Raw genomic sequence first — 27899 nt, 5'->3', positions numbered from 1 at the left:
TCCTCCTGCTGAACGTGCCCCCACGGTCTACACTCTGTTGAACTTCTCTAAACTCCATCAGACAAAGGGATTCATGACAAAACACATTTTACAAACAGTTGCTTTATTTGTCACTTTCTTTACATGTTATAACATTTACTTACATGTGTCCTTTGTAAGTACTGAGGGCCTGATTGGCTACAGGGGAGAGTGAATTCATAGAAACTTGTGGTATTGCTGATTAAACCCGTAAAATGGAGCCAATGACAACAGCCCAAACCGCCCCATAAAAGCAAATGCTTGTGATAAATTGTTAACATGATGTTAAGAAGGGCAAAGAATAGGCTTTTAAAAAGGGTTGGCCACCTTATGGCAAACCAACAAAAGGAAGCATGCTTGCCTGCTGTAGACGCTGGGTCCCAGTTCCTTTGCTCCCCAGCCACCTCGCTCCGGTCTACCACTGTCAACATTTGCTTTGACACTGCTGCCGGCAATCGCTGGCCACAGCAGTGACTTGCTTCCCTCGAGTCATGTCAATTGGTCATGTGACGGAAGTCACTGCTGCAGCCAGCGATTGTCTGCAGCAGCAGCATCAAAGCAGGTGTTGACAGCAGGGGACCTGAGCAAGGCAGCAGAGGCAGGGGAGTGAAGGAGCTGGGGAGCAGGTAAGTATGCTTCCCTCTACCGATCTGCCCGGGAGGGCGGTAGCCAACTCCTTTAAGTGTATCCGCCACTAAATAAAAAAAAAAAAAAACACACAAAAAAAGGCAGCATAAATTGTGTAATTGATTCCACATGCACAGTAAAATCACCAGCCATGGTTAACCTAAGGCCTCATTCACCTGTCAGGGATTCACGGACAGAACACGTCCCCATTCATTTGATTGTGTGCATTCACATATCAGTGTTTCAGCATGTTCTGTGGATCCGTGGTTTTAGCACGGAAGCATGCCCCATTTTATGTGTTTACGGATCGACCCTGTCCATTATAGTCTATGGGTCCATCAAAAAACAGACACCTAGACCAAACATGGATCCTTCACGGATCTCATCACGGACATGTAAATGAGGCATAAATAGGAGCCGCACAGATCAGCCCCTAGTGGCGACAGTGGGTAGAACACAATCAATTATTCAGCTCAGCAAAGCATAAGATATTTTACAGTATATAGCACATGTCAGCATAACAAAAAGTACAGCATTTTTCATAGAAAAATAAAAATAAAACCATACAATAAAGATTACAGTTGGGGTTAAATTTGCTTGAGAAAGCCAACCTTAATGAAAAGGCAGAGATAGTACAGATACCGTACATTACAGAAATATACAAGCAGAACAAACAGCAGCTTGAATGTTCTGAGAAGCCAAGGCTTGTTCTCTTTCAGTATGGCCCACGGTGCAGCTAGCCGCATGCGGCCAAGCCACGCCCACACACATTAACCAATGGCTGAGCGACCATGCTGTAAGTGTGCAGCTAGTGGCTGCTGCAGGTGGGTGTAGACTGGCTGCATTCCTTCAACCACACAGTTGGGCTGTACCCCTTTGTTTCCTGCTCCAAACTATCAAATATACAGGGAACCATCTGCAGGTCCTACGTATCCAACGCAAATTAAAAACACATCAATTAAAGTCCAAATTCCCAGTCCTCCAAAACTGAAGAGCTTCCCTAGGCCTTCTCTCCACTGGCCCAAATAAAAACGGTCCGCCCCAAAGCCTCCAAGGATGATGCTAGAAGAAAAGTACACATTTACTTTGGAAATAGAAATAATATCTGTAACATAAAGGTGTTCAGAATGTCATAGAATAAGCTTTTTCAATGGAAATCTAGGTCAGTATGCCACAGAACCTAAAACCAGTTATACAAAAGACAGTGGTAAAAGGATCTAGCAACCAGCGGCCATGACTTTAATAAAAATTGAGCAATTTTGCAATTTTAACATTATTTTGTGGGATTTATTGTTATGACGTTCACTGAGTCTTATAAGTAATATAGCTTTATGCTGCGGGTCACTTTTTACACAATCAGTTTTTGTGTCGCTGCATTCCAAGACATAGCCATATGAGGGCTAATATATTAGATTCCTCTGTAGGGATAATGGTTATCGTTATTTCTGTAGTGTGTAACAGGTATCGCTAGACAAGCAGTCCGCTTATTGTGTGGTAAATATAGAATATGAACAAGAGGAAGAGTGTAAAATGGAAATTTATTGATGTTGGTGTGTGCGGTGTACAAGTGTTTGGTGTGACCTATTTGACACCGTGATTTTGGGGATGGTAATTGTCTGTCTCATGACATCAGCAGATTGCCTAATTTGGCACAGATGGATGATGGGCAAGCACTCATCTTCTCACTCCTTTCCTGGAAGAAGGAAAAAAAAAAAAAAAAAACTCTGTATGCTGTCTGGATGATGGAAGAGAGGGGGATAGGTAACAATCAGAAATCCATGTTAACTTCCCCTTAGGGTCATGAGAGAAGATGTTTTTGTCTCCTACTGCAGGCTGTCAGCTAACCCACTGCCCCTCCCCCTCCAGGCTGGCTAAAATTACAGCCAGCCAGAGGGCTGCTTTAACAGTTTGAATCTTATACTGTAAGAGCTAGAGATGTGGGGCTGGCAATCTCAGCTTTAAAACAAGACCAGAGTTGCAGCATTAGCTCCTCTACATCGGGAGATGTATCCTTTACAAAATCGGGAAGAGAGGTTTCAGCTACTTTCACTCCATATCCAATTTTTTAAAGGTCATAGCTCCCGATGTAGAGGAGCCAATACTGTAATCCTGTCTTGTTTTAAAATATAGATTGTCAGCTTTTAAACAAGACATGAAGGGTTAAAGCAGTGCTCCCCCCTCCCCCTGCTGCCAGAAATCTGCTCTAGTTTAACAGTTAGGTCCTTTTCTTAGGCTAGGGCTACACGACGACATTTGTCACGAGACAATTTTTATAATGAGTCTATGGTGTCGCACTGTCACAAAAAAAATCATTTGAAAGGGATTTCTCTGCGACTGTCGCGTCGCAGTATGTCGCAGTATGTCGCAGTGCGGCACCATAGACTATCATTATAAAAATTGTCGCGTGACATTGGTGCGACATCAATGTCTCGCAACACATGTTACAGTGAAGTTGTGCCCTATTTGTCGCACGACACAGGTCGTCGTGTAGCGCTAGCCCGAGCAGAGCTTGAGCAGAAGTGTTAGGAGTAGTGTTGAGCGAACTTCTGTTTTAAGTTCGGCTTCTGGTTAGCGGAGAATCCCGATATGGATTCCGAATTCCGTTGTGGTCTGTGGTAGCGGAATCAATAATCGGCCATTATTGATTCCTCTACCACGGACCACAACGGAATTCGGAATCCAGATCGGGATTCTCCGCTAACCAGAAGCCGAACTTAAAACAGAAGTTCGCTCCACACTAGTTAGGAGGTTAGGTTAAAGGGGTATTATCAACTCAGACTTTCATGGCAGAGATGAGGATAACTTGAGTAAAACATCTAAGCAGGCTGCACTCCGCTGTTTTTGTAACTCCCACAGCAGTAAATTGCTTTGCTATGCTGTTTGTGTACTTCCCATTCACTGCTATGGAAACAGCAGTGTTCAGCTCGTTTGGCTGTTTCCATAACTCACCCTACCTCCAGCTGGCGCTTATTCACATTACTCCCATCCGGGCCTTGAAAGGCTGAGATGGGAATATAACCCTTTAAATTGACCCTTTCACCATGAAAATGCAGTGTAATATGCGAGGACCAGGTTATTGAACAGGAGGAGCTGAGCAAAATGATATATAGTATTATGGGAAGAGATTCAGTAAAGTTCATTAATGTAATTTCCTGCTCATTTTGGGCTTTTAAGTCAAGGAGGTGGTCCTATCGGCGATTGACAGATATCCCTGTATACACTCTCATGCAGGGAGGGCTGTCAATCACTGGTAGGACTGCCTCCTTGACTTCAAAGCCCAGAATGAGCAGGAACCTAAAAGGTGTTGTCTCACTTTGGCAAATGGCATTTATCGGGTAGAGGAAGTTAATACAAGGCACTTACTAATGTATTGTGATTGTCCATATTGCCTCCTTTGCTGGCATGTCAGGGCATGGGATCGCACAGTAAAATAGAGGGCACCGCGCATGCGCGAGACTTCGGAAAGCAAAGCCGAATTGCGGGCTGTCACTCAAAAGGAAGAGGGGGCGTGGTTAACTTGACTTGAAGCAAGGAAGCCGCTGCCCCCTTGACTTCAAGCTGACATGCAAATTAGCGCAGACGGAGGATAAAAGATCATTTTCTGACCTTATGCAGCATCGGACTGCAGGATGAAAAGTATGATTAGTATCACACTGCGGGCTACCCTGAGGTACTGCTGGCGGCTTTACATGCATTTAGGAGGCGACAGGTTCCCTTTAATTCATTTTTCAATCACATCCAGGGCAGGATAATCCAGCTTCATATCAAACGTGGCAGCTTTATTGATCAAAGTCGTGCATTAAAATCCATACAGACAGTTCATGTCAACGCGTTTCGGATCCCCTTAATGCTGATCCTTAATCATGGTGGTCATGATTAAGGATCAGCATTAACCACCTCCGGACCGCTGTACGCACAGACGCGTCCTGGAGGTGGTTGTCTCATTCCACCTGGACGCGCCGGCGCGTCCTCTCGCGAGACGCGAGATTTCCTGTGAACGCGCGCACACAGGCGCGCGCGCTCACAGGAACGGAAGGTAAGAGAGTTGATCTCCAGCCTGCCAGCGGCGATCGTTCGCTGGCAGGCTGGAGATGTGATTTTTTTAACCCCTAACAGGTATATTAGACGCTGTTTTGATAACAGCGTCTAATATACCTGCTACCTGGTCCTCTGGTGGTCCCCTTTGTTTGGATCGACCACCAGAGGACACAGATAGCTCAGCAATATGTAGCACCAAGCACCACGCACCACACTACACTACACCCCCCCCTATCACTTATTAACCCCTTATTCGCCCCTGATCACCCCATATAGACTCCCTGATCACCCCCCTGTCATTGATTACCCCCCTGTAAAGCTCCATTCAGATGTCCGCATGATTTTTACGGATCCACTGATAGATGGATCGGATCCGCAAAACGCATACGGACGTCTGAATGGAGCCTTACAGGGGCGTGATCAATGACTGTGGTGATCACCCCATATAGACTCCCTGATCACCCCCCTGTCATTGATTACCCCCCTGTCAAGCTCCATTCAGATGTCCGCATGATTTTTACGGATCCACGGATACATGGATCGGATCCGCAAAACACATACGGACATCTGAATGGAGCCTTGGTATATGTAAAATGACACCCCAAAACACATTCCCCAACTTCTCTTGAATACGGAGATACCACATGTGTGACACTTTTTTGCAGCCTAGGTGGGCAAAGGGGCCCACATTCCAAAGAGCACCTTTCGGATTTCACCGGTCATTTTTTTTACAGAATTTGATTTCAAACTCCTTACCACACATTTGGGCCCCTAGAATGCCAGGGCAGTATAACTACCCCACAAGTGACCCCATTTTGGAAAGAAGACACCCCAAGGTATTCGCTGATGGGCATAGTGAGTTCATGGAAGTTTTTATTTTTTGTCACAAGTTAGTGGAATATGAGACTTTGTAAGAAAGAAAATAAATAAAAAAAAATCATCATTTTCCGCTAACTTGTGACAAAAAATAAAAAGTTCTATGAACTCACTATGCCCATCAGCAAAACCTTAGGGTGTCTACTTTCCGAAATGGGGTAATTTGTGGGGTGTTTGTACTGTCTGGGCATTGTAGAACCTCAGGAAACATGACAGGTGCTCAGAAAGTCAGAGCTGCTTCAAAAAGCGGAAATTCACATTTTTGTACCATAGTTTGTAAACGCTATAACTTTTACCCAAACCATTTTTTTTTTACCCAAACATTTTTTTTTAACAAAGACATGTATAACAATAAATTTAGAGCAAAATTTATATATGGATGTCGTTTTTTTTGCAAAATTTTACAACTGAAAGTGAAAAATGTCATTTTTTTGCAAAAAAAAATCGTTAAATTTCGATTAATAACAAAAAAAGTAAAAATGTCAGCAGCAATGAAATACCACCAAATGAAAGCTCTATTAGTGAGAAGAAAAGGAGGTAAAATTCATTTGGGTGGTAAGTTGCATGACCGAGCAATAAACGGTGAAAGTAGTGTAGGTCAGAAGTGTAAAAAGTGGCCTGGTCTTTCAGGGTGTTTAAGCACTGGGGGCTGAGGTGGTTAAGGGGATCCGAAACGCGTTGACATCAACTGTCTGTATGGATTTTAATGCACGACTTTGATCAATAAAGCTGCCATGTTTGATATGAAGCTGGATTATCCTCCCTTTGTTCCATATTGAAAAAGTCTCCGTCTGGTTCCTGACGGCAATCCGTGCTTCGATAACTATACATCAGTAGGTGAGCGCACCCAACCCCCTTCTACTTGGACATCCAGGGCAGGATCTACCGCTCGTGTGCGCCTATTTGCGTTCCCATGGTCCAGGCCACCAGAGAGACCGGCGCTTTTTCCTATAGTGTGTGAGCACGACCACCGCTGCTGGGTGGTCGTAACCATGGAAATGAGCAGCATATAAAGTGATGGAAAAATGAATTAAGCCAGCAAAGGAGACAATATAGACAACCACAATACATTATTAAGTGCTTTATAGTAACTTTCTCTGCATGATAAATGTCAGTTGCTAAAGTAAGACAACCCCTTTAAATAGATAAGATACAGGTTTATACTAGATCTTTTCCTATAAAACTAATATTTTATATAATTAATATATAGCTATCTCTAATATAATATATCTCAGATACCATGTTCAATATGACAAGTTCCATTAAGAAGTCATTTGAGGGCTTGTTTTTTTTTGTATTTAACAGAACTATTCTGGGAGTACTTTTCATAAATTGTATACTTTTTTTTGGTGGGGGGGGGGGGATTTTGGGTAACAAAACAGCAATTCTACCCTTTTTGAGATTTTGCTTATGTTTATTGTGTGGTATAAGGGACATGGCAACTTTGTTCTGCGGGTTCTTAGGATTACACCAATACCAAATTTCGTTTTGTGCAAGTTACGGGAAAAACAGACATAATGCCTTTTAGGCCTTGCCAAAGGTTGGTCTAATGGGAATTGCTACATGGGAGGCCTTGGGTCCATTGTCAGGCCTCAGGTTACCATAAAAGCCCTCCTCGACCCATATTGGTGAGAGCAGGGCAACAGGGTAAGAGAGGGAACCCCTTCAATCTCTCTAACCACTCAAATGCTGAGGCATCTAAGAGGTTAAACTGCCTGGATTAAGGTTGTTTGCTGATCAAGTAAATCCATTTTAAAGGGCATCTGTCAGCAGATTTGTACCTATGAAGCTGATTGACCTGTTACATGTGCGCTTGACATCTGAAGCTGCTCTGTGTTGGTCCCATGTTCATATATGTCCGCATTGCTGAGAAAAATGAAGTTTTATTATACTCAAATGAGCCTCTAGGAGCAACGGGGGCGTTGCCGTTACACCTAGAGGCTCCACTTTCTCTGCAACTGCGGTTCCCCCTGCACTTTGTTTGACATGATGACGTTTACATTGCCTGGCTGTCAAAAAGCAGAGGGCGCAGCAGTTGCAGAGAGAACTCAGCCTTTAGGTGTAATGGCAACGCCCCCATTGCTCCTAGAGGTTCATTTGCATATATTTTTAAAAAAATCCCCGCAATGCGGGCACATATGAATATGGGAACAACACAGATGGCAACGCGGTTTCTTATTACCTTTGCAGAGATCCATCCTGTTTTTGGCAAAAAAATGTATAGAGATGACACAGCACATGGGATTTACATGTATGTTTATGTCTAATGCTATTCTAACACTAGCTGAATTTGAAGTGCAGCCCTCAGATGGAGGCCCCATAATACAGCAGGTTGACCATCACCGATTTGAAAAGCAGAATAACAAATAGTTGGTCTCACTGAAAACGGAAACTGGGGGCATGGGAACTCAGGAGCACGAGACAAAACATCCACATCGTAATGTCCTTGGAGAGATCTATTTGCTCAGTCTCAGTGATATACGTGTCCTTGTCTACTCTCTTATTTTTGTTTCCCTGCCTACATATATCAGATACAAACTGCAATCCCAAACACCGCATTTCTGCCTCATTACTTTAGTTAAAGCTCCTTTATCTACGTCTCTCATCATAAGCCGCAGAGATGAAACCGACCTGAACATGCGGCAGATATTACCTGAGAGTAAGGGCCGTGGACCACTTGTAGCCTCCTGTCCAGTTACAGTACACCTTCTTAAGAAATATGCGGTTACCTGCAAAAGAAACATTTCCCAATAGGTCTGCCAACAGTTCCAGAGCAAATTGCCTGCACATATACACCCCTTACTTATTCTTTATATAGTATTTAGCTGCTTCTTTGCTTTTCTACATGGGAATTGCACTAATTCAGTTACAATGCTCATATGGGAGATAAAGCTTTTCAGTCCCTGCAATGATTGACACTTGTGTTTTTTCTGCTGTAATAACCAGAATAGTAAGGCTCAATGATATATTTCAGGTGTTTTTAGTGAGGGAAGGTATTAAAGGGGTTCTCCCATTACTAATGTAAAATATGACATCATACAGTACATGACAACATCTTTCTAAGAAACCTAGAACCAGCCCTGTACCTCCCATGGATCCAGAGATCTCCCCATTCAATGCTCTGCTAGATTAATATCAAGCTGACAGATCAAGGGGAGTGTCTGTTCTGCTGCAGCTCAGGGGGCGTGTCTCAGCTCTCCCTATCACAACTCTGGAGGCAGATGAAGGATGAAACTGAGCATGTGCGGCCTTCTCAGTGAGCAGGTCAAAGAAATAAAAAAATAAAATAAATGCAGGTGGCGCTATACAGATACATTATATTGAATAACTCGATGGCTATGCTAAATTTTTAATTACATGCAAATTCAAAAGTATTCAGATCCAGGTGCTGGTTTGAAAATTGGAGATTATTTTTTGTGGGACAACCCCTTTAATGGCATACTTTCAGTGAAAATGATAAATTGGACCCACGCCTGGTTTCAGCTAAAATATGCTACATGTGTGATTGTAGCCTCAGATCCTCCTCTGTAAACCCTCGACCCATTGTTCTACATACCTAATTCACAAACAGGAAGCTGTTTGCATTGTCTGCCATGCTACATATCCAGTAGAGCTGCAGTCTGGTCATGGTCACTGACTACAAGTTTTCTAGCTCATATTACACTCCCCCCCCCCCCCCCCATCCCCATCCTTTAAAGGGGTTGTCCAGGTTCAGAGCCGACCCAAACATATCCCCTTCTTCCCCCCAGATGTCCCCCCTGATATAACATTTCATGCTCCGATGCTCTCCCTTTCCCTGAGCTGCACTGCGCAGGGCAAGGGCTGTTTTGTTTATGTTTTTACATTGCTAGGCAGAGGCTTCCACCTAGCAGTGTTCCTGGTGACGTCTCCGGCACTAATGGGCAGACTTTAGCGCTATCCTAAGTGGGTTTACAGGCTAGGATAGCGCTAAAGCCTGCCCATTAGTGCCGGTGATGTCACCAGGCTCACTGGTTAGGTGGAAGCCTCCACCTAGCATTCCCATGGTGAGACCCGGTACGTCACCGGATCTGCTGAAAAAGTCTTTGCCCTGCGCGATTCAGCGCAGGGCAAGGTAGAGCATTGGAGCAAAATTCCAATTACCCAACAACATAAACACAAAAAAGGGAAATTTGTAGAGGCGGTGCAGTGTAGTTAGAACTGCTTGTCCCATTCAAGTGAACCTGACGAGCAGATGCAATTACACAGTACTGCCACTGCAAAGGAGACGGCATGCAGGTAATTTTATATCAAGACACGGAGGCTCATATTTGCTTAACTCTTTCTTTACTGTACATATAGCAGCAAAGATAACTAAAGAAAAAACATCAGTGTAACCATGGCAATAACTCCACCCCCATAGCCCCTATATAAGGCGCATCACCACATGAACACTTCCTCTTTCTTTGCTGCTTCAGCTCAGATAAGTAGTCAATTTTCACGCTGTTTTTGCTTACTTAAGATTATATATATATATATATATATATATATATATATATATATATATATATATATATATATATATACATACACACATACACACATACACACATTTTGGTAATTTTCTAGGGGGAATTTGGTGGATATTCTTTTTATTGATTGTATTCTACTCTGACCCCTTGCTGAGGGGTCTTCTATCTTTCCATAGATTTTGTCCACTATCTTTTCAGTTTTCCTTTCATTTTTCCTCCGGTAGGGTTAATCTCCTACGGTTCTATTGTCTGGCTTACTGCGCCGTTCGCGCATGTTTAAGCTCCCATTCCGGTGACCCGTTTTTCGGTTCGTTTCCCTGTGGGTCTTGTGGCCATTTTCTTTATTCCCCTCCCCCCCCCTTCCTTCTTCATTACCTTATCTTGGTTCCCGCTCCGTTTTCCCGGGCTTTTACTTCACAGATCTTTTCAGGCGCCGAGATCTCGCGCTACTGAGCGAGATTCTCGGGCGCCATCTTGGTTCTCCCAGCACCATATTGGACGCTTAGGGTGTAGTGGGAGGAGTCTTGTCCCTGCTTCTCCCCGCTCGGCTCCGTTCATTCACTGTGGTCTCCGGATCTGCTTGTAATTCACTGTTGTTCTCTGCACCGATTGTATTTCTATCCTCAGCGCCGATTATTCCTATCTGTTGGGGTGCCTAACTCCTCCAGGTTTTTTCCTTCATCATGTCCAACGTCCCTGTGTCCCCAGCCAGCTCTATTCAGGTGAGACACTCTGGCCAGATTTCACCATCCCCTCCTCATAGAGTTAATGAAGCCTCTGCTCAAGAGCTACAGGCTGCTAGTTTACAGCAGTCTATTTCTGATGCTATAGTAGCAGCTATGGGTTCTGTGTCAGTATCGTTATCTCATTCTATTTCCCAAGCCCTGAGGGCTCAACCTATCACTGACATGCCCCCTCCTGCCTCCAGAACACTTGTGAATGTGGGCTCTGTCCCATCTAATGAATGCGCGATCAAGTCGCGTAAAAGAGCTAATCCGCACCCGGCAGAAAGGGTGCGATCATGGAAAACCGCCCGGTCTCAGCCGGAGCCGGTTTCAGATTCAGATTGAGGAGGCTTATGATGATGGATCCCATCAATCTGGTGAGGATGATTTGGTTGATGTGGCAGTTGATCCTGCTATTGAGGATGACCCGTCTAATGTAACGGGAATGGGTTTAAACCCTCTGGAGTCTGACAAAGACGCAATACTAGATCCCATGGGTGACGCTCTTTTCAACCCTGACCAATTGCATCACCCGAGATCCTTAGAGTGGCTTCCGGCCACTCATGTGGCTCAGTACCTGGAAGCAAGGATCCGTACTCCTCTCTCCAAAGAGGCGCGCAGTAAGCTACGGGCGGAATGCCCGCGACCTCTGATTCCCCACAGGATATGTGAAACCCCCAGCGTGGACCCTAAAGTGGTTCAATTTCTTGCTAAGACAGGGTTCAATCCACGCAAGGGGTTGGACTCAGCTCTGAAGGCTTGCCAGGACAAGCTGCTTGATTTGACTGGCCCTCTAGCCAAAATCTTTGACCTTGCTGAATCCGCTAGAGCAGCTGGCACACAAGTTGACCCCGAGGCCCTCAGTGGCTGGGCCCAAAGGGCTATTTGTATGACGGGCAATGTGAACACTTCAATTGCCATAGAAAGGAGGAAGGCCATTTTAATGAAGATTGAGCCCAAATTGGCCAATTTATCCCTATCAGAATCTGGCAAAGAGGCGCAAGGCCTTCTTTTTGGTGACCCATTCATAAAAGAATTGGGGAAATATGTGGGTGCTTTTACGGCCCTTGATAAGGCGCAAAGCTCCATGCGCCGCGTTTTCCAAACACGTTTTTCCTCCAGGGCCGGCAGTCTTAGGGGCCGTCTGTCCGGCCGATCCAATTTCCAGCCCAGAGGTACGGGCCGTGGCTCCTTTAATTACCGCCAGTCGCTGCAGGACTCCAAGTACCAACCTACTTTCTTCCCGTCCCGCGGAGGTCCTTCTCGCATTAGAGGGTTCCGAGGCGCTTCGGGATCAAGACGCCCATATGGTAAGTCGTCTTTGTGTGTCGTCTCTGATTCCCCAGAGAGTTGGGGGAAGACTCCGTCTCTTTTCCCATGTGTGGTCAAGCATCACCTCAGACCAGTGGGTGCTTTCTACGGTCCGGGGTTTCACCATCGAACTGATATCTACCCCACAGGACCTTCCCACTATTCTATGGGGTCCAGTGTCAGACCAAACGCTCCTGCATTCAGAACTCTCATCCCTTCTATTCAAAGGGGCCATAGAATTGTCTCCCGACCCCCACCTGGGGGTACTGAGCAGTATCTTCCTGGTACAGAAGAAAGGTGGCCAATTCCGTCCAGTCATAAATCTCAAACATTTGAATGTCTTCGTTACAGACATTTCAAAATGGAGGGCATTCATCTTCTGAGAGATATGCTTCTTCCAGGAGACTTGTTCGTCAAGTTAGATCTGAAGGATGCGTACCTTACAGTCCCAGTAGCTCTTTCGTCTCGAAATCTCCTTCAGTTTTTATGGAACGGCCAGACATGGCGGTTTACCTGCCTCCCATTTGGCCTATCTTCCGCCCCATGGTGTTTTACAAAACTCATGAAACCGGTGGTGGCTTGGCTCAGAGAGAGAGGAGTACGTATAATCATCTATTTAGACGACATCCTGATCATGGCCCAGAATCCTCCTCTTCTGTTGAATCATTTGGAGATGGCCAAATCCCTTCTTCAGGGGTTAGGTTTTATTCTCAATCTCGAGAAGTCTTGCCTCGTACCAGCTACCACTGTAGAGTTCCTAGGTTTTGCCATAAACTCGTTGGATCAATCTCTCAGTCTCCCCTTATCCAAAGTCAAGACGATCCGCAAGGAGATTCATCATGCGTTATTGCTCCCACACTTATCTCTCCGTCACCTGGCTCGCCTGATCGGTCTTCTCACTTCTTCCATTCAGGCGATATTCCCGGCTCCCCTCCATTATCGTGCTCTGCAGAGACTAAAAATTGCTCACCTGAGAACGGGAGCCTCATACTCAGATACATTAGTCCTGGATTCGGAGACCAGAGACGAATTAGTGTGGTGGATACACAATTTGTCGGTATGGAATGGCCGGGCTATATTCGGCCCACAGCCAGATATGGTTATCGAGTCTGACGCCAGTCTGTGGGGGTGGGGAGCGCACTGTCAGGGAATCTCCACGGGTGGAGCGTGGTCTCCGGAGGAGTCTCATCTTCACATCAATGCCCTCGAGCTCTTAGCGGGTTCTTTTGCGATCCGCAGTTTCGCTCAGGGTTCAGTTCGGGCGTGTATTCGCCTGCGTATGGACAATGTCTCTGCTGTCCGGTACGTGAACTGCCTGGGGGGAACTCGGTCCAGGGTTTTGTCTTCTCTGGCCAAGGATTTTTGTCTTTCCAACAGAATTTCGGTGGTGGCGGAATACATTCCAGGCCTCCACAACACCTTAGCCGACTGGAGTTCTCGTAACATTTCGGACTCCAGCGACTGGAGGTTGGATCCGAGGGTCTTCCGAGATATTTTATCTCTTTGGGGCCCGTTTTGCATCGATTTGTTCGCATCACGCCTGAACACACAACTACCCAGGTACTTCAGTTGGCGCCCGGATCCGCAAGCGGAGGCCGTAGATGCCTTCCTCCAGAACTGGGGCAACTCTCTCCACTATGCGTTTCCCCCATTCGCACTTATTCCTCGGGTACTCGCTCAGGTTCGTCGCCAGCAGGCGCAGTTAGTACTTTTGGTACCCTTCTGGCAGACACAGTCGTGGTTTCCTCAGTTACTAAATCTTCTCACAGAAGTTCCTCGTCTTCTACCGTTTTTTCCGCAGCTGTTACTCGACCCTTATGGTTGCCAACATCCACTCCTGCTGGACGGATCTCTGCAGATCCTAGCTTGCCGAGTTTCAGGGGTTCCTGGGATACCTCTGAATTTTCGGCAGCAACCAGGCAGCTGTTGGAGTCAGCTTGGGCTCCAGGCACTAGACAAGCCTATCAATCTGCGTGGGACGTCTGGGTTCTTTGGTGCGATTCACGGGACTTGGATTCCATTCATGCCCCTGTAGCCGCTATTCTTCAGTTCCTCACTTCACTATTTGAGGCGGGTAAGGCCTACCGTACCTTAAACGTATACCGATCTGCTATTTCATCTAGACATTCCGGTTTTGACGGTTGTCCCGCCGGTCAACACCCTTTGGCTTGTAGGTTGTTACGTGGGTCTCGTTTGTCGCACCCTCCTAGACCTTGTTTCTCTACCACTTGGGATGTCGCTACAGTTCTTCGATTTCTGGAGGGCTGGCCCATCAACTCTCTTCTGTCTCTTCGGCAGCTTTCAGCCAAGTTAGTGACCCTTCTTTGTTTAGTGTCTTGTAAACGCGTCTCGGACGTCCGAGCTTTAGACATTGACGCGCGTTGTTCAACATTTCTCGGCGCACTAAAACGGGTATTAAGTCGGTTACCTTTCCGTCGTTTCCTTCTTCCCTGCAACTGTGCCCCGTTGCTTGCTTGAGGGAATACGAGTCTCGCACCCTATCTGTTCGCTCTGGGAATTCCCAGCAGTTGTTCATTTCCTTTCGGTGCCCATTTGCTCCGGTAACCAGTGTTACACTTTCCCGGTGGGTGAAGTGGATTCTCTCTCTCTCTGGAGTTGACACTTCCATTTTTACCGCGCATTCTGTGCGTGGAGCAGCGGCTACCTCATTAACGGTGGCCGGTGCTCGTTTGGAGGATGTCATGAAGTTGGCAGATTGGTCCCGGGTCTCTACCTTTCGGGAATTCTATTTCAGACCTGATCCTCACGTTTTTACCTCAGTCATTGCTCAGCTTTAAACTTGCAAATATGAGCCTCCGTGTCTTGATATAAAATTGAGGATTTTACTAATATATGACGTAAAGTCATGATTTTATGAAAGACACGGAGGCGAGTATTTCCCACCCTTTGTTTTATGCCCACCCATCTGGTCTGTGGGGTCTCTTGACCTTTTGGAATGTTATTTATTTATTTATTGAATGCCTTATTGTTATTTATTTATTGAATGCCTTATTTATTTATTGAATGCCTTATTCGCAGGGAATGAGTCCGGGTATGGTTTTGCCACACTCGGATAGTTAGTATCCATATTACCATGATGTCTTATTTTCTCTTCAGGTTGATCGCCCCCTGTCAGCTGCTTTCAGGTGTTCACCTTGCTGCAATCCACTGTTGTCGTTCACAGTCGAAGTTCGGGCTGTTTGTTGACTGTTCCAAGTTCAAGGTTCTCGTCAGTTGAAGTCCACAAAGAAAGAGGAAGTGTTCATGTGGTGATGCGCCTTATATAGGGGCTATGGGGGTGGAGTTATTGCCATGGTTACACTGATGTTTTTTCTTCAGTTATCTTTGCTGCTATATGTACAGTAAAGAAAGAGTTAAGCAAATACTCGCCTCCGTGTCTTTCATAAAATCATGACTTTACGTCATATATTAGTAAAATCCTCAATTTTGAAGAGGAAGCAGTGCTCACACACTTCTTCAAATGGCTGATTGGCAGGTGTGTCGGGAGACAGACCCCACCAATGTGGTACTGATCACCTATCCTGAGGATAGGTCATCACAATTGTAGCACTGCACAGGTGAATGTCAACTTCCTTATCGGGGTAAAATTTTTGCAAGCCTCTTGTGTGAATAATAAAGTTGGTGCATTTTTTCCATTTTTAGGCTTATAAATTGGAAACAAAAAGCTTTTCACATTTCAGCAGTTTTTTTCCTGTTAATGTGATCTTGGCGTAGCTACTTAAAAAATAATGTATCGCAATGCAGAAACATACCTAAACAGTGGACGTGATCCTTTACTGTGCATGTCGCATTGTAACGCTGCCGCCGACAGGATACAGTCATGCAGATACTAGAATTGGATTTACTACACTCATACTCCGATGGAGGGAGTTGCCAGCAAAATTGACAAGTCATGTTCATAGTGAAATTTTCTTGTCTTTGATGGTTGTCATCCTGTGTATAAAACAAAACGTGAGCAGCGGACAAAGAAAACCAACACTTGAGGTCACTTTACATGGCCCCATGTGGCAAGTGATTGTTGAGAAGGAAGCGTTCCTTCATAACAATCGCCTGCTCGTCAGTGAAGGAGACCGCTGCAATTACATGCAGCGATCTCCTCCACAGTATGAGGAGTCATCACTGATGCCATTGCTAGCCCTCATACAGAATCATTTTTGCCTACAGCCTGATCTGCTGCCAGCAAACGATGATTTAGGTGCCAGCACGAAAGATCTTATTACCCAATGAATGAGCGCTTCACTCGTTCATGGGGTAGTCGACCGCACGAACGAATGCTCATTAGTGATAATCTACCCTCATATCGGGTGGGCCCTTAATTGTTAATCCAAACACAAAAGATAACGTCTATGGCACTAAACCGGTCAGTTCTCAATGGGATCACAAAAAACACATACATCAATGTTAGGCTACTTTCACACTCGTATTTGATGCAGATCCGTCTTGTATCTGCACAGACTGATCAGCACCGATAAAGCAAACGCTTGTATCCGTTCAGAACGGATCCGTTTGCATTATTCTTTAAAAATAAAGTCTAAGTCAAAACAGATCCGTCCTGACTTACATTGAAAGTCAATGGGGGGACGGATCCGTTTTCAATTGCACCATATTGTGTCAGTGAAAACGGATCCGTCCCCATTGACTTACATTTTAAGTCAGGACGGATCCGTTTGGCTCCGCATCGTCATGCGCCTCAAAAGTGGAACGGATACCAAACACAGGCAACCTTATGCATTCTGAACGGATCCTTATCCATTCAGAATGCATTGGGGCTGAACTGATCCGTTTTGGGCCGCTTGTGAGAGCCCTGAAACGGATCTCACAAGCGGACCCAGAAACGTCAGTGTGAAAGTAGCCTTACCTGAACACAGCGGGCACCACTTTCTATTAAAAACACATTACTGAACTGCATTACTCAGTACACAATGCTGTGTATGTAATAGAGTCAGAAGTAGATAAGGCATCTGTGACAAACTGCCATTGCCACTGGGCATTGTAGAAAACTTATGGCTAGCCTAATGCCCTACGACTATGGCCCCGGGACATATTACCCTTCAAGAACAGTGTAACAGAACTATGCCGCATGTCTGGACTGTTAATAGGACCGAACGCGGTCAGCGGTGTATACTAAAGATTCTGTGGAACTAAAATCGGATGCGCAAATACACGAACACCGCTGACCCTTACCTTCTTCCATACTGAACTTTCAGCTCCAGAGACTAAGTCCCGTTCAAAGATGGGACTTAGTCGTTTTTCTGCATGAAATTGACCGGCCGCACAGCCCAAATCTATGGAACTGTTTTGGGCAGGAAATTATGCTTGCGGTCGGTCATAAAGGACTTCCACTTAACTTTTGATCCGCTGGAGGGATTTGTGTGATTTTTGGAAGTGTTTATGTTTGATGTATGCTGAGTTTAAATATGTAATTTTTATGGAGATGGAATGTATGGTTTTAAAGTTAGAGTGTATGTTTAAAAACTGTATTTTTACTGTCTGTGATAGTTATGTTAATCCATAATTATATCACAGACAGAAGGGAGGATTTTGTGTATTTGGGTGGCGATTCCTGCCCTGTTGTTCCCACATGTGTATTGGTGATTTCCCTTTGTCCTGAGAGATAATTGAATTGCTCTTCGGGTGTCTCCAGGACCGAGAGGAGGAAACCATGATGCATTGTGGGGATGTGTTGTATCCCGAGTGCTATGTGTCTGTCCTGTATCACAGTCCTCCTTCTGGTCCCCTAGGGGCGTGTACACCAGATGGGGACCTGCATAAATACGGGCGGGTAGCCCTCAATAACCCTTCAAAACGGAGCCTCGTCTCGTTATTGGAGGGAATTGCTGTATCACGCTGGGGATTGCTATGCTCTGCATATTCCCTGGAGGAGAGATCTTTCCCACACGGTCCTGAATGCTGGAGGTTCATTCAGGGTGGAAGGAAGACGGCACGGCTCCAGTTAAGCTACGGCGGTTGTGGAATCTGCGGTGGTTGTGGTGTCCAGTGCGGTGCTTGTGGTCCTCGGCGCAAGCTAGGAAGCGTCCATTAACGGAAGGGGATCCGTTACAGCATCTAATATGGCAGCATAGAAATCCATATTCAAAGTAAATGTACTTAAAGGGGTTTCCCCACAAACACTTATCCCCGTTCAAATCTTATTGGCGAGGGTCCATCTGCTGGTACCCCCACAGATCATGAGAATGGGCTCCTGCGTTTCCCTCATCTGACTGGAGTGGTAGTCACAAATATCCACTTTCACACCATTAGACTATGGGACTGCTGGAGATAGTCAAGTGCAGTGCTCGTGATCTGGCGCCACCAATCAGACAATCATCCTCTATACTGTGGAGAGGGGGATAGTTGTGGTTTGTAGGAAAGCCCATTTTAGATCTGGCAGGAGTGTAGATGAATTCCATTCACTTACCACACACATAACCTGAGGTTTGGCTTTACAGTCAAAAGTGACAGACTTGCCGTAGATACAAGAGTAATTTGTATTACAAGTCATACAATCTGCTGGCAATTTGCTGCAAAGTCCATTACTTGGACATCTGAAGAGGTAATCCGGAATGGCTGTCGTTTCTGAAATAGAAATGATATATCTTAGAACAGGTCCGGACTGGGACATGCCCCCCCCCCCCCCCCAGCCCAAATACAATAATAAAAGATAAAGCTTTATCCTTGGTTATTGCTCCCTTAAAGGGGTATTCTGGTTATAACAAGTTATGCTCTATCCACAGGAGAGGGGATAACTATCAGATTGGCGAAGATCCTAGTGGTAGGAACCCCATCAATCAGGAGAATGGGGGCCCCGTACCCTGTGGAGCCCCCCTGAAACGGACAGAGCGGCTGGTCAGAAATGAGCACCGCTGCTCCATTCATTTCTATGGGAAACCATACAGGCACCAAGATATCCAAATATACTGCCATACAGTGACCACGGAACGGCCACAGGCACTGCAGAGTACAGAGAGCATGCGACATTATTAACCGTGCACAAAGACACGTGACACTCTCCTGACATACTTGTATTACCCACAATATAACAATTCTGGAGCATCTTTATGTTTTTTATAACTCACCATTGTGTTGTTCCTTCTGGAAATCTATGACATTTACAACTGTGTGTTACCCCTCTCCGTGCCCCTAAATACTGAGTGTCCAGTCATCGCTGACCGTATCAGACTGGGTCGGGACACATCTCATTTATCGGGATGAGTGTCTGTATAAATGTTCCTTCCCGATATTTGGCCTGTGTAAAAGGTGCCAGGGATCACGCGATGAACAAGTAAACGCACATTCAATGGGTGATTGTGTTCTTCTGCTGGCACCAAAGATCATTGTTCCTGAGGAGCAGATCGTCTTGAGAAACCAGTGGTTTGCTGCGCTGGATTAATGGTTTTCTATGGGGACAAGCAATCACTGTAGCAAATACAGCGGCGGTCATTGCTGTATGTAGATGTACCCCTCACCTCCGCTGACAGGCAATTTTTGGGAACATCTGGACCCTTCACTATAATTGCTTTACACATTGTGTAATAAGACCCTAACACTCCATTGTCAATTAGGCAAGGGCTACACCGAAAGTGGCAGCACTTTCAATTGATTTTAATCAAGTGGTAGTTGCAGCGCACAAGACTGCATACAACTTGTGAATTGCTGTGTACTGTGGAAGCTCCATAGTTAAACAGTCTTTGTGTAGGCCAGGCATTATTCCTACATTTCCAGGAGCAATAACACAAGCACATCATAGAACAGAGTACATGCCCCACAATTATCGCCACATACAGTGTACCCAGGCCACTTCAAAGGCAATTCAAGCAAACCATTCCATACACAAGCCACATACAAGGGGCGCACACACCAGACACACCAGAGATAAGGTGACAAAAAAAAAAAAGGCGAATCGCAGGTTTCATTTGTTTTTCTGTTACAGCATTCACCGCATAGGAGATATATTTTAATATTTTAATAGTTTTAACTTTTTCGGACATGGCGATACCAAATATGTTTACTTTTTTATTGTTTATATATTTTTATATGGAAAATTAGGAAAGGGGGCGATTTAAACACACACATACATATATATTAGATATATATATATTTTTTATTCTTTTACTTTTTATTTAAAAATGATTAGCCACCTTAGCCGAGGACAGTACGCCAAGTCACACACACTAGACATGCTGTATACACGGCACGCACATTTGAAACATGCAGCACACGCCTAGACACATGCCACACACACTCCACACATGCCATATACACAGCGCACAGGCACATGCTATATACACGCTACTTACACATTAGGCACATGCAGCTTACATGAACTGACACATTAGACACATGCCATTGATTGGAAACATGTCACACACATAGTAATGGAAGTGAGAAATATGGGGAATGTACACGGAAGGCGTCTGTATTTTGCAGATCAGTGGTTTGCAGATTGTAACACGGACATGTGCATTAGGCCCTACTGTACCAAATGACCATGGGATCCAGCAGTTGGCCTGCTGCCTTGAGCAGAAGAAAGGACACATGTTCTTCAGCTCAAGCAAGAGAAGCAAGGTGAGGAGCCAGGACTCGCGTGGCTGAAAGGCAGCACAGAGGTCCACTCAGGGCTTTAGCGCTGCACAAACAGGCTGGATTCACATGTCCGTGTGATACCGGCCTGGATTTCTTCTGAGTGCAGGAGCGCACGGCGTCATAGCAACCAATGACGCCGTGCGCTCCTGCACTCAGAATAAATCCAGGCCGGTATCACACGGACCGTGTTGCACGGACGTGTGAATCCAGCCATAAGTGGATTTAACAGGTGGGTGGGTTGACCTGTATGAGCGGCCCACTAACTGGCCCACCAGAATTCTGCCTGGGCCGGTCTTAAAATAAATGTACAATATATCAATTACTGTAGAGCATCACCTGAATAAAAAAGTTTTAGATAAGGCTACTTTCACACTCGCGTTTGGTGCGGATCTGTCATGGATCTGCACAGACGGATCCACACCGATAATACAACCGCATGCATCCGTTCATAATGGATCAGTTTGTATTATCTTTAACATAGCCAAGACGGATCCGTCTTGAACACCATTGAAAGTCAATGGAGGACAGATCCGTTTTCTATTGTGCCAGATTGTGTCATTGACTTACATTGTGTGCCAGGACGGATCAGTTTGGCTCAGTTTCATCAGACGGACACGAAAACACTGCAGGCAGTGTTTTGGTGTCCGCCTCAAGAGCAGAATAGAGACGGAACGGAGGCAAACTCATGCATTCTGAGCGGATCCTTATCCATTCAGAAATTTCAGAATGCATTAGGGCAAAACTGATCCACTCACTGAGGGATCAGGTAACATTTGGCCCATAAAAGTCTATGGAGACTGCAGGGGAGGAGGCAGTGCGAGTAGCTAAAGGGAGACAGAAGCAGACGCTGCTGAAGGTTTAAGTAAGTTTTGTGTCTCTCCCCAGTGCTGGATTCAAAGATACACTACTCTGTACCATTGGTATAATCTTTCATGGTGCTGCTGCTTATAAGGATGTGCTACAGAGAGAGGGGAGTGTATGGGAAACATGATAACCCGCTATTGTGCTAAAAAGTACAACGTAGCCTTAGGGCTTGTGCACATAAGAAATTTTCATGTGTAAGTGCCGTCAGTGTTCATGCCAATGGACACATCTCTGTCTGTTCTGTCAGTGAAAAAAATCTGATGTTTCAGTGTGCTTCAGCAAAGTTCAGTTTTTGTTCACTGACTCAATGACGAATGGGCAAGTTCTGTGTGAAAAACAAAATATAAGGTAGGCTGCATTTTGTCACACAGAGCAATAAAGTCTGAGAAAAGAAACCCATGTGCATTAACGCAATGACTTCAATGGATCAGTTTTCACTGGGGGTGCTTGCGTTTTTAGGGTCCATGCACACAAATGCGTGACTTTCACTCTCAGGTGCGCTCCGTGGTTAAAACTGCAAGCACCAGAAGTGAAATGGGCACTGCATGGTGGGATTACGCACTACAGAGTAGTATTTGTTCGCCGGTAAGCCATGGCATCACCACAGACTGGTTAGTGAGCCCAAATACAAAATGTTTGAGAAGCTCTAACCTAGGCCACCAGAGTAAGTGATATTAACCCCTCCACTATATGAGAACACTAGGAAAGCTTTCATTAGTATAGTTGCCCTTGTATATATGTCCTCATAGTGGCAAAAAAAAAAAAACACCCTTAACCACTTACCTGCACAGGTACACTCGCTATCCCTGACCAGGATCAGGCTCTCTCAGTGTCGTGATGTCCAGGCTGTGCGAGTCAAGTTCCTCCAGTGAGGAGCAAGTGTCCCTACTCAAGCAAGTGGTTGAGGTGTAACTTATTTTTTAGTTTTTTTTATTTCAACTCCTGAATGGCTTTTTTTGCAGTGCAACCATTTTTAATGGCCGTTAGATAGGAGTACACCTGTCTAACGGCCGTTAAAAATTGGGCCATGATTTCAATGGGCTCCGTCTGGCCGTGAAACGGCTAAAAATAGGACATTTACAATTTTTGGACTTTCAGTGACCATTAAAAAAAACGGCCATGTGAACAGCTCCATTAATATTAATTGGCTCAGAAAACATCAGTTTTTTCACTATTGTGTAAATGTAGCCTTATAACCGTGGCTGGATGAGAAATGTGGTACAGGTATAGACACTTTTGTCTAACTTTATGCTGACTATTGGTTGGCTTAATTTGAGACAGAAAAACAATATACGGTAAATTACACAATATGTCCAAGGCGCACCAGTCTATGGACTGGAGCACGGCCCACCAACTACCTATTAATGTTGTAATATATAATACAGAAAAGAGAGAATAGCCGACTTAGTCAATTGGCATACACTTTACTAAATTAATACATATACATTACATTCTAATAAAAATGATAATCATAAAAACAATATTTCCATTATAAAGTTATTCAAAACACATTCTCGATCCCTTTCACGCATAAAACCTTTAACCTCCGCGTGAGCTCTGCATTATACACTGACAAAAAATATAAACGCACTACACTTTCGGTTTTGCTCCCATTTTGCATGAGCTAAACTCAAATATGGATGTACTGCCAAATTCTCTGAAACGCCTTTGGAGACGGCTTATGGTAGAGAAATGAACATTCATTGCACGGGCAACGGCTCTGGTAGACATTCCTGCAGTCAGCATGCCAATTGCACGCTCCCTCAAACGTTGTAACATCTGTGGCATTGTGCTGTGTGATCAAACTGCACATTTCAGAGTGGCCTTTTATTGTGGGCAGTCTAAGGCACACCTGTGCAATATTCATGCTGTCTAATCAGCACCTTGATATGCCACACCTGTGAGGTGGGATGGATTATCTTGGTAAAGGAGAAGTGCTCACAAACACAGATTTAGACAGATTTGTGAACAATATTTGAGAGTAATGGGTCTTTTGTGTATGTACAAAATGTTTCAGATCTTTGAGTTCAGCTCATGCAAAATGGGAGCAAAGTCGAAAGTGTTGCGTTTATATTTTTGGTCAGTGTAAATACCTAAAGGGACCGAGAATGTGTTTTGAATAACTTTATAATGGAGATAATAATGATAAAAATCATAAAAACTATCAGAATGTATATGCATTAATTTAGTAAAGTGTATGCAAATTGACTGTGAGCCGGCTATTCTCTGTTTTCTGTATTCATTTGAGACAGGATTTTATGCCAGAATTGTTGCATCTTAGGCCACAACTCCTTTCAATGAAACTCTGCCCAAGTTCTCACTAAGCCCTGTCCCCTCTTCAAACAAGTCGGAACAGAAGTGTAGAAATCCTAGTTACACCAATGCGCCACTTTTTAGACAGATTTTAGGCACCGAGGTATTAAATCTAGTTCTCTTTTTTGCTCATTTGTGTTGTCTACACCTACGGTAGCTAGGTCCTGTAGTCAGGTGTGTGTAATAGTAGAGTAGCATAAAAATAATTACCAAGTACTCTGATGCTCTGGACCATGGTGGAAGAGGAAGGCTGGTCTTTTACAGCTTGTGCCATTGCTTGAGGGTGCTCAAAACTCAAGGATCCTGGCAAAAAATAAAAATAAATTAGAAATTGAATGTCAAGATAGGAAAGCAAATTCAATACAATCATATTTTACTGTGAAACAGAAAAAGGGAAGGCGTAGCTGTTTACACCAAAACCTATTCCCTAACGTTTAAAGGGGTTGTCCACTTTTCACTATTGATGACCTATCGTCAGGCTAGGTCATCAATATCAGACTGGAGGGGGTCCGACTCCTAGCAACCCCGCCGATCAGCTGTTTGAAGAGAAAGCAGCGCTCGTACAAGTGCTGCTTTCTCTGCTCTATTTACCTGCTTGCTGTCTACATGACACGGCAGCTGTGGGGATAAGCAGGGGGCTCACTGGTCTACATGACACGGCAGCTGTGGGGATAACCAGGGGGCTCACCGGTCTACATGACATAGCAGCTGTGGGGATAACTAGGGGGCTCACCGGTCTACATGACACGGCAGCTGTGGGGATAACCAGGGGGCTCACAGGTCTACATGGCATGGCAGCTGTGGGATAACCAGCCTCTAGGGGCTCACCGCCTACATGACATGGCAGCTGTGGGGATAACCAGCCTCTGGGGGCTCACTAGTCTACATGGCCCGGCAGCTGTGGGGATAACTAGGGGGCTCACCGGTCTACATGACACGGCAGCTGTGGGGATAACTAGGGGGCTCACCAGTATACATCACACGGCAGCTGTGGGGATAACCAGTCTCTGGGGGGCTCACCGGTCTATATGACACAGCAGCTGTGGGGATAACCAGCCTCTGGGGGGCTCACCGGTCTATATGACACAGCAGCTGTGGGGATAACCAGCCTCTGGGGGGCTCACCGGTCTATATGACACAGCAGCTGTGGGGATAACCAGCCTCTGGGGGGCTCACCGGTCTATATGACACAGCAGCTGTGGGGATAACCAGCCTCTGGGGGGCTCACCGGTCTATATGACACAGCAGCTGTGGGGATAACCAGCCTCTGGGGGGCTCACCGGTCTATATGACACAGCAGCTGTGGGGATAACCAGCCTCTGGGGGGCTCACCGGTCTATATGACACAGCAGCTGTGGGGATAACCAGCCTCTGGGGGGCTCACCGGTCTATATGACACAGCAGCTGTGGGGATAACCAGTCTCTGGGGGGCTCACCGGTCTATATGACACAGCAGCTGTGGGGATAACCAGCCTCTGGGGGGCTCACCGGTCTATATGACACAGCAGCTGTGGGGATAACCAGTCTCTGGGGGGCTCACCGGTCTATATGACACAGCAGCTGTGGGGATAACCAGCCTCTGGGGGGCTCACCGGTCTACATGACACAGCAGCTGTAGGGATAACCAGCCTCTGGGGGGCTCACTGGTCTACATGACACGGCAGCTGTGGGGATAACCAGTCTCTGGGGGGCTCACCGGTCTACATGACATGGCAGCTGTGAGGATAACCAGCCTCTGGGGGGGCTCACCGGTCTATATGACACGGCAGCTGTGGGGATAACCAGTCTCTGGGGGGCTCACCGGTCTACATGACATGGCAGCTGTGGGGATAACCAGCCTCTGGGGGGCTCACCAGTCTACATGACACGGCAGCTGTGGGGATAACCAGGGGGCTCACCGGTCTACATGACATAGCAGCTGTGGGGATAACTAGGGGGCTCACCGGTCTACATGACATGGCAGCTGTGGGGATAACCAGCCTCTGGGGGGGCTCACCGGTCTATATGACACGGCAGCTGTGGGGATAACCAGGGGGCTCACCGGTCTACATGGCATGGCAGCTGTGGGGATAACCAGGGGGCTCACTGGTCTACATGACACGGCAGCTGTGGAGATAACAGCCTCTGGGGGGCTCACCGGTCTACATGGCACGGCAGCTGTGGGGATAACCAGGGGGCTCACCGGTCTACATGACATGGCAGCTGTGGGGATAACCAGGGGGCTCACCGGTCTACATGACACGGCAGCTGTGGGGATAACCAGGGGGCTCACCGGTCTACATGACATGGCAGCTGTGGGGATAACCAGGGGGCTCACCGGTCTACATGACATGGCAGCTGTGAGGATAACCAGCCTCCGGGGGAGCTCACCTGTCTACATGACATGGCAGCTGTGGGGATAACCAGCCTCCGGGGGGCGCTCACCGTCTACATGGCACAGCAGCACATCGCTTTCAGGGTGACTACTTCCCCTTTATCTAAGACATCTATTACGGCTGCATTTCCTGGGGACTCACGTACACTGCACTAGTAATAGACCAGCACACTGACACTACAACCCTCCCTGTATAACTCTCATAGTGACAGCTGCACCGCCCTTACTGCACATAGTGGAGAACAGACAAGCGGATGACCGGAGGCAGCTGTCTGCCCTGACACTCACCACGACCGGAGAAAACATACAGCTGCGACAGGAACAGGACTACACGAAACAGCCTCTTCAGCACAGTTAAGGTCGCCATGTTGCTCATCCTCCTCTGTATTGCGCAGCCGCAGCCAAGGGCAGACTCGCCACCCTGCGTTCCAAGTCTCGCAGTCATTTTTAGCTCCGCCCACACATTGTGTTTCGTGTTGTGATTGGACGAGCTGGCGAGCAGCTGGAAGAACAGCACTGTTACCGCTAGTACCTGTTGTATCTGGCAGAGGTCGTGGCCTCTCATCATCCGCAGCAGGGCGTCAGGGGTTCTGTTAGAAAAAAGCTTGGTATTTGTAAGGAAAGATTGGCACAATACATTAATACGCCTGCCATATGCCTCCTTACTGCCCTCACACAGTAGGTATGCCTCCTTAGTACCCCCACCCAGTAGTTATGCCCCCTTAGTCCACCCTCACAGTAGTTATGCCCCCTTAAAAGGGTTGTCCGGGTTCAGAGCAGAACCCGGACATACCTCCATTTTCACCCAGGCAGCCCCCCTGACTTGAGCATCCGATGCTCTCCTTTGCCCTGCGCTAAATCGCTGCCAGGAACCACGGTGAGGGGGGATTTAGAGCTGCCCTAGCCAGTAAAACGGCTAGGGCAGCGCTAAAGCCCGCCCATCAGAGCCGGTGACGTCACCGAACACACTGCTGGGCGGAAGTTTCCACCCGGCAGTGTGTTATTGAAAACAAAAGAGCCTGTGCCCTGCGCGATTTAGCGCAGGGCAAGGGAGCGCATCGGACCATGAGATGCTCCCAGGCTAGCCTCAGGGGGGGCTGCCTGGGTGAAAATAAGGGTATGTCCGGGTTCAGCTATGAACCCGAACAACCCATTTAAAAAGTGTGTTGTAAATAAGAATTAAAAAATCAGTTATACTCATCTAGCCCCATTCCCTGATGAATGGAGAACATCCCACTCTCCCGGCAGGCGCAATGCAGTGATGTAACTTCACTTGCTGGGATGAGTAGATGAGGACAGGCCAGGGATGATCCTCAGCCCATGCGCTCTTCTACTCAGTCCAGCAGACAGGATGGATCCTTTCCCACCACTTCTCTCCACTGGTGAGCAGCACCCCTGGACTGATCACATGATCGACGTCATCACAGGTCCTTCAGCTCTTGCAGTATAGCAGATACAGAGCCGTTGTGCCTAAATTCCATACACCGTAAGGATTCATGTCACAGGGTCACGTTACATGTTAAAGTCACATGGGCTTGAAGCAGCAGGATAATATCTACATCCCATACGCTGTGGTAATAAAGATTGATATAGAAATTAGTACTAACCCTATGGGTGCATTCACACGACTGTATCCGTTTTGCGGACCGCAAATCGCAG

General features: G+C 46.2%; 1 protein-coding gene across 1 annotated transcript; it reads right to left on the bottom strand.

Annotated features, from left to right (window-relative positions):
• Positions 1-106: 106 nt before the first annotated feature.
• On the bottom strand, positions 107-26652 carry TM2D3 (TM2 domain containing 3). Its single transcript, XM_040413862.1, has 6 exons — positions 26529-26652; positions 24077-24169; positions 18525-18682; positions 15859-16039; positions 8213-8288; positions 107-1707 (listed from the first exon to the last, which is right to left on the bottom strand). Exons 1-6 carry the CDS (start codon positions 26614-26616, stop codon positions 1542-1544), a joined length of 762 nt encoding a protein of 253 aa, XP_040269796.1. The 5' UTR covers positions 26617-26652; the 3' UTR covers positions 107-1541.
• Positions 26653-27899: the final 1247 nt, after the last annotated feature.

Source organism: Bufo bufo, chromosome 1 (genome assembly GCF_905171765.1).
Source record: "Bufo bufo chromosome 1, aBufBuf1.1, whole genome shotgun sequence".
Classification (NCBI taxonomy): domain Eukaryota; kingdom Metazoa; phylum Chordata; class Amphibia; order Anura; family Bufonidae; genus Bufo; species Bufo bufo.
This window is presented reverse-complemented; position numbering and strand designations above follow the sequence as displayed.